The sequence below is a fragment of the Columba livia genome, chromosome 1, assembly GCF_036013475.1.
Source record: "Columba livia isolate bColLiv1 breed racing homer chromosome 1, bColLiv1.pat.W.v2, whole genome shotgun sequence".
Classification (NCBI taxonomy): domain Eukaryota; kingdom Metazoa; phylum Chordata; class Aves; order Columbiformes; family Columbidae; genus Columba; species Columba livia.
In genome coordinates this window covers 97,076,772-97,084,820 of record NC_088602.1, presented here as the reverse complement: position 1 = coordinate 97,084,820, position 8,049 = coordinate 97,076,772, and the positions used below count along the sequence as shown (strand labels likewise).

Genomic DNA, 8,049 nt, shown 5'->3' with positions numbered 1-8,049 from the left:
ACCAGGCCCCGCCCATCCCGCCCGCGGAGGGGGCGGGGCTACCTCAGTGACGCCAGAGGAGCGCCCTTCCCGCCACCACGAGGTTGGCGGCGGCAGCTGGCGCCATGCGGCGGCGCGCTGGCCTCGCGGGCGACGCGCAGGTAGCGCGCGCGGCCCGCCCGGCCCGGTGGGCGCGGGACTGATCCCGACACCGGCCGGCCCGGGGTCGGGGTGTGGGGGGACCCCGCCGGGGTGGGGGGTTGGCTCCCCGGCGAAGGGGAAGAGGGGCCTGCGTGGCGGCCCTGAGGGAGCAATGGCGCAGTGGAGCTCGGCGTGGGGCCGGAGAGTGTCGGGCAGGGCCGGGCCAGCGCTGGGGTGCTGACTGTGTGGGGCACGCAGCAGCTGAGCACCTTGGGGGGGTGAGGGACCCTCCCCACTGTAGGGGGGCAGCGCCGTGAGGGCTGTGTAGGGGAGTGCCGGAGAGCCGCCCCCCCCGTTGGGAGAGTGTAGAAAGGGCCGGTTGTGTTTCTGTGCTGGGTGTCAGAATTCTGCCTTGTTCAGCCCCCTGCCAGGCGGGGAAGGGGGATTCAGTTCTTGCAGATCCTGGGCCAGCATGCATAACTGGAGTGGCTTGACTGTTGTGCAAGAGATCTGTGAGGACTGAAGTAAAATTTCCTATATGCAGTCACCTGCCATTACTGTAAAAGGCTGGACAGAAAACTGCTGTTCTCTGTTGTCTATATTTGCCTTTAACATACCGTGGTAGCAGGGGAGATACTGAGTAGCTGCTTAACCAGAGAAAATAGAACTTGTCTACTGGCAGCACAGTATCGCAAAGATCTATGTTTACAGTGGGAACTATAAATGAGAATTTTCTCCTTGTTGTATGTTTCATATCTCAGTCCCAGTACTTCTGCGATGTATTTTATTTGAATTCAGCTTCTGCTAGTGAGTAGAGCTGTTCCTATGCCTGTGCAAAATTGTGCTCCATAATTTTGAGCAATACTGAATTGTTTCCCTGTCTTTCCTGTTTGCAGACATGCAGATGATTTTCTTTTATAGAGTTCTGTTGCCATGTGTTTATTCCATACTTTCCTGAGACCTAAATGAGTTGTATTTTCCTTGAATCATGTACTGTGGTGGTACTTGGCCATACTGATTTTGCCACAAGCGCCTTCTAAACACAGCTTGGAGTATACAATTCAGGTTAAAAAAACTAAAATATTTTCTTCTGTACCTTTATTGTGGCTCTGATGCCTCTGAACTGAGAAAGCTGGAACTGGCCTGTTCTGTCCCTGTAACTGTCTGGGTTTGAAAGACGGATGGGAAAGAAAGAGAGTAGAAAGCAAAACTGAAAGTTAGTTATTAACCTAGGGAAGCAGGAGGAGAGAATTGTAGGAAATGGTTGGAAGGGATAGAAGTGCCAGGGTAGCATTGTTTATACCACTGATAATGGCTTCCATTTGTCTTGTACAGCTGGACTCAAGTGGCAATGACATGTTTTGTATCTGTAGGAGATAGTTTCTTGTGTTGTTCTGTAGCACCCTCTGCCCCCTGGAATAAGATATGATAGATAAAGGATCTTATTTCTTTCCTGCACCATTCTCAATGCAGTGCAAAACAGTACTAAGATATGTTTTAATTTTGCTTTGTGAAAGCATATAAGATGATTAATGTTTTATTCAAATGTTGATAAACCTTTCTTATGTCTGTGTGTATATGGTAGCCTGTTTAAGATACAGCAGTGTGCATGTGTACATACACCAGACACTGGAGTTTGGGAGGTTTTTTTGTACAGTAATTTCTCTGTAATTTTAAAATAAATGCATGTGCTCTTGGACTGTTGAAGTAAAGTTATTTTATAGCAATAGCTTGGCAGAAGAGGAAATTAGTAAACATTTTTTTTGTCTTAATGCAGGATTAAATTACTTCTATGTGGCATTAGGTTGCAAACAGTTGCAAATATTTTTTACTCCTCACAAAAGATTAATTATTTTGAAAAAATACAATTTCCTTTAAAAGGGCTGTTGTCATTTAGCAAGGTGACTGAAGATCTTGCAAATATTTGAGTTAATTAAAAAAACTGAGTTATGTTGTATCTTCTACTACAGTCTTGAAACAATAGCTTGGCATATGCATAGCTGATCACATTTTAAAATATGAATGTTATTTTTTACAGCATTCTGAGGTACACTGTACACATTTTAGGTGAAGAAACATATGCATAGAGGTAATATGATTTGCTTTAAGCCACAGTGGCAAAAATTAGATTAGAGTCAAAGGAGTCCATCTCAGAGACTTTCGGGTTTAGTTATTACTGGATATTTCTCTTTTACAAGGTTATGAATTTCTGAAATGATGTAATACAGAGGCATATCTTTATCTGAGAGAAGAAGTTCAAGCAGAAAAGTACTGCAAGGCCAGGACAGTGTCTTTGTTTGGCTGTTGGTTTCTTTGTGGTGGTTTATTTATTGATTTATTTTTAATTTCAGAAGACTGAGACCAAAGAGGAATTTGTTAAAGTTAGAAGGAGGGATTTGGAAAGGCTGACAACTGAGGTTATGCAATTGCGGGATTTCTTACCCAAAATACTGAATGGGGATATCCTGGCGACATTCCAGAAACTGGATGCTGTTGAATCGAGTGAGTAGTACCATATTACAAGCTATTATAGTTTCTGCCAAATCTACTCAGAACCAACTGTCTTGCCCCTATGAATAGTCATGGAGTTTGTGGAAATCTTCCAGATTAAACTATCATGTTCAATGTCTGCTTCAGTAAACTAATGTGTTTGTAATGAAGAAAATTACAAACTGTATTAGAAATAATTAGACATGTCAAATTAATCTTCAAAACTATTTTACTGTGGGTAAAAACATGCTTAGTTCAGACAGTAAGGGAAGATGTATCAGGAAAAAAGAGATTCCTCTTTGAAAACAGGTGAAAGCATTCTGGTTTTTGAAGTGTCACATTAGATGCACAGCAAAAAAAACATGGTAAATAGCTGTGGATAAAAAATTAAAGGAACAGATAATATTGTTGTATTTAGCCAGTCTTGGTTTTTAGCTTGTATGCTTTTATTGCCATAAATATAATTTAAAAAAAAAAAAAGTTGAAGACTCTCTGTTATAAAGGTCTTTTTACTGCTGTCCCCAAAATCCAGTTTTTCAGTATTATGATTTTCTGTGCATTATTCATTCTGCAATGTCGTCACTCCCAACATGCCATCAGGACCAAAACTGAGTCTGCTTCATCCCTAGTCTGTAGGTTACATCCAGCAGCACAATTCACCTGGTTTCTTAGGAACTGGTTTTGTCTGAAAAGACACGGGACAAGCACTGAGATGGATTACAGAGGGTATATCTCTTCTAGAATATCAAGCGATTAATGGAAAATTAACTTGGACTAGCTAGGTAAGAAAGAGTAAGATAAAACCTCAAGGCCTGTCTCTGATACCAAGTAACATGTTGGGGCAGAGCTTTCAGCTGCTTCAGTGATCCACTCTTTGGAATGAATCTCCCATGCTACTAAATCCTAACAGAGGTGAGAAGACTCTACCGCTTCTACTGCTGCTAGTCGAGATGTCATCCGTGTCACAAGAAGTGATGTAGGATCTGGAAATGTTCTTTTTATGCCATTGCAAGGCATGAAGGACTGTGTCCTCCTCAGGAAGAGTGTTCGGCTCTGGGAATCTTAGAAAAATCGCTCCAACACATTTTTCAATATTATTACGCATATGTTTAGTGGAACTCTGTCCACAGTGGAAATGTAAAAAAGTTGTATTTAACATTGATTTAGCATTTGAATCAATAGAGTTGGAATTCTATCACTTGCTGGCATTCATTCTAATTGTACTCAGGTCTCCACCTCCCAGAGCATTGAGGTTAGAACTCCTGTCTGGAAAAGCTCCTGGCTGTGCCAACAGCACAGATGAGAAGGAGGCACAGGATTTTAGTGTCAAGAGGGAAGGAACTTTCTTAGCAGGTGTTTGTGAGCTACAGCTTGTGAGAGAACCTGATGGGTTTCCTTCTGTTTTGGCTCAGGACCATGGTGTGCAGGAGTCAGCAGCACAGCTGCAGTCCTTAGTGTCACCGAAGTGTCTGCTGCTGTGTGTCATGAGACTGTCCAATGTCAGGACTGGTGTGTGCAGCCTTGAGTTCTCTTCAGAGTAAAGGTGTGCACAGCCGGGAGAGTTGAACGGATGCAATAGGGGGAGCGTCTAGAAATGAGACACACGTGGAACTAGATCTCTCTTCGTCAACTTCGGATATTACCCATATTTTTCCCTCTAGATTGGACCTAGGCATAGTTTCCCTTGTCATAGAACATTGTGATACCTTAGAGGAGGCTGAAGCATCATCTCTTTTTTTTTTCTGGAGGACTTCAAAAAAGTCCGGGTGGCATTGTATTAACACTCAGTAAATACTGTTTCCCTTCTCCTGGCTCAGTTTTGGTTCCAGGACCTTTGAAGACTGCCAGCAAAGGATGGGGCATCTTTGTGTGTCTACTGGCTGTACTGATACTGGATTCAGAGTGGATCCATCCTGTCCAAGGCTGGAAGTGATTCTTGTCATTTGGGAGAGCTTGTTTCTTTGCAGCGAGACAGATTTTCACTGGAGTTGGGTTCCACTGGATGTGTTACCTGACAAGGATGAGCAGGTTCTTAGTCTGCCCTTGATAAGTAGAGTGTGCTCTACACTGGCTCAAGACATCTTTCTGTCAAGTACTTAGGATTAACATCCACATTGTAACCGGTCCATGGGACTGAATTTTCTTTACTTGACAGAAGGAAATTAAAGTTTCCTACTGCTGACATGAGTTATTAATCAAAAACTCAATCTATTGCCCCCTTCATTCTTGGATTGCAGGGTGCAAATAACTCAGTGCTTTGAGTTGGCACATGTGTATTTCCTCGGAGAGGACCCTTGCTTTGTCTCTTTGGTTTCTGTCAAAAAGTCCGTGTTAGAATTGCAGAAGGGCTGAGTGGAAGTGAGTTCTGCCTCTTTAGAAAAGCTGTTCATGACTAGGATATCTTCTTCTATGCCTACTACTCAAAGCAACATATATGTATTTGAGATGATAACATTTTGCCAATTAGGACCAAAAAAGAAGGAAATTTATTTCCCAGTGATGTAGAATTACTAAATAAAACACCAGCATCCAGGCTCTTTGGATAATAAAGACTGTGGTTTTAAAAATTATATTAATTTTCAGTGATTGAATTTGATATGCTCTTTGATAAATTCATTCAAAAATATTGACAGTATGTAAGGGGAAGTCTTTGAAGTGTTTTAAGCCATAGAACATACCCTTATGTTCAAGTGTATGTCTCTTGAAGTGGGGTAAAACTTGTTTTTTAAGCTAACCAAAATTACAGTAGATGCTGTTTGGACATTACTTTTTGGAATGTGTTTCCTTTTTTCAATATAAATACTAAGCATCTAGAACTGTGGTTTTAAACGTAAAATCCAATATGCAACAGTTGTTAAAAATATCCTTTAATGTGAATTCTTTAAAACAGATATAATGATCGTGAAATATAATACTTTAAACTTGGTTTCTATTCAGTAATATAAAGCGTCTAAATTGGAATATATTTCTGATAACATCAAAGATTAATTTTTTAAGCTAATTGTAGAATTTGCTTGTCAGTGACATAATGTTTAAGTAGTTTACAATGCCTTATTTTATAAACATTAATTTAAAATGTTTGGAGTAGTTGCATTTCATTCTTACTTTTAATATAATTTGTATATTAAAACACTCACTTTTGACTGATCTTGGTGTTCTTTTTCTTCGTTCTTCACTATACTCACTGAATTTCAAAGATACTAGACATGAAAACCACCATGAAAACAAAGTAGAAAATTGAGTAAATTTTTAAAAATCCCTGAGGAGTCAAAACTCAGTTCCAGAATGGTGTCTTATGGGCACATAGTATTGAACAGCCAGATATGATTCTTTCAGTCTTTCCATGTTTTAAATCAGAAACGTCATGTGCGTTTAGTTTCTTCCAAGAACTATTGAAATGTGGCAAATTGTGATACACCAGTTTAGCCACGAGGAGGTGATCTAACACAAGCAAATAGTTAAAGCACCTCCTTAAAGTTGCTCTGGGATTCTTTTTTCTTTAGTGCAAGCCAGTTGGTCATAACTTATTACTTTGTTTATCCAATTTATCCTGTCACAGACATGGAGAAAAAGGAGGAGGAAATAGAGCAGCTGAAAATGGATTGTGAACACTTCAGAGCGCGTCTGGAAACAGCCCAGGCAGATTGCATGAGGGAGAAGAAGGTAGATTTGCTGTCAGAATATTTGTACCCATATGCTTGAGTTTTAATAACAGAAGAAGTAATGATCAGTCTTTCGTGTTCGTGTCATAAAATACACCTTCAGCCTGGAAAACAATCTGGGATTTCTATTTATATAGTCAAGTGATGAGTAGATTACTTACCTGTAAGTTCATGACTGATTTTTTTTTTTTCTCCCGTGCTATTTCTAGAGCAAAAGGGTGGATATTATAACTAGACAAAATATAATATGGCGCAGTACCAAAAAGTATTCAATGTGTACAAACAAAGGTACCAACCAGCAATCGGTCTCCCATTTAGGTGCATAACTCCTGCATAACTACATAGGTCTCTCTTAACTTCCATATAGTGTGAGGTGTGATTGTATGGGGTTGCGTTACAGGCTTCTTGATAGGGTTTGTTTTTGTCTCTATGAAGTTAAAAATCAACCATTAGCATTTTGTTTATATTAACATGTTGAAGTAAAACATTGGGGAGACTGTGGTGTAGCTGGCATCAAAAGTTCCTTCACAGAATCAGTTCTTTTGAGTTTTGTTAAGTATTAATGTGTTTTCAAAGAGGACCATAATGTAAGCAACACAATGTACGAAATGAAACCAGCCTCTCTTTTGTCTTGCTGTAAGCTGTGTGCCTTTGTTTAGTTTTAATAGTCTTTCTCAATGCACCTATTGATCCAATTGCCATGTACGGCTGTGAGTTAAATAACAATTACAGGACTCCTTTTGCTCTGTAGATATTGCATTTAGTGATTATGAGAGGGGAGATTCTTAACAATGAAGGAACAGCAAAGGCTGTGGCTTCTCTGACTGTAGGTCTTCTGTGAATCTCTTGAGGTTCAAATGGGATCACACAAGGCCAGTGGCTTAATTTTTGAGAGGTGTGAAAATCGGTTGTGATTGTTTGCTGCAGAAGTTCATTTCCTTGGAGCTAATAGCAATATCTACAGTAGTCAGCAGAAGCTTTGTTGGGGTTCTGCAGTTAGCATTTGCTAGCCTTGGGATTGCACAAAGACTGATGAATCTCCAGAAATTATTTCATTTTTGAAAAGGAATAAGTGAAGAGTTCAGTCATGCAGTTTTAGGACATATCTGCGTAGACAAGTCATTCTGGAATGCAGTTTGGTATGGATGTAAAGTATGATGGAATAGTTGTCTATCTGGATATTTCTTACCTCAAAATAAGTATCTTCTGAGACATCTATTGCAGTTCAGCAGTAGGTACTCAATTAGCTTTGCTGTGCACCCAGGTCCTTAGTTGTATAAGCATCCAGGATGAAATCTCTAAGATTTAATGTTGCTGCTTTGCACATTAATGAAGTGGGTCCCACTGTTTATGTTACTATTACAAAATAAATGGCAAGTGGTTTAGGTTTGTGATTTCTTTTGGATGAAAGTTTCAGCTGAAGTATGGATAGTTTACGAAGAATAATCTTGGTGTTCCTGACCAAAACTCTTCTCTTCATACCTTTGCTGCTGTGTAGTATACACTCCTTATCTAAATGGCTCCTGTTATATGCCACAAAGGTGTATTTGAGCGGATTATGCTTATGCACATTGTGAAATCCTGTAGCTTGTTCAGGATAAAATAAGATGGTGTATGTATACATGTGATTTTTAAATTTTTTTTAAAAAATATTTTTATTTTCTCCTTTTAATCACTTTGCATGGTGTTTTTCATTTGGTTGCTGTTCTGCTGTGGGCATCCTTGTGTATATTTTCTACATATTTATCTTCTGAAGGAAAAGGAAGTGGTTCACTGG

General features: G+C 40.0%; 1 protein-coding gene across 7 annotated transcripts in view; it reads left to right on the top strand.

Annotated features, from left to right (window-relative positions):
- The window catches only part of HSF2BP (heat shock transcription factor 2 binding protein), a 120,717-nt gene continuing 112,668 nt past the window's right edge, over positions 1-8,049 (top strand). For 3 of the 7 annotated variants that reach the window (XR_010473755.1, XM_065069218.1, XM_065069178.1), the window contains exons 1-3: positions 2-140; positions 2,472-2,622; positions 6,170-6,273. Coding sequence is in view for 6 of the 7 variants with exons in the window: in XM_065069218.1 (XP_064925290.1) it covers positions 105-140; positions 2,472-2,622; positions 6,170-6,273 (291 nt within the window). In the remaining variant the exon portion in view is untranslated. Of the gene's footprint in view, positions 141-1,033; positions 1,186-2,471; positions 2,623-6,169; positions 6,274-8,049 lie in introns of those variants that run through there. The other 4 variants (XM_065069205.1, XM_065069198.1, XM_065069187.1 and 1 more) reach the window with 3 other exon arrangements.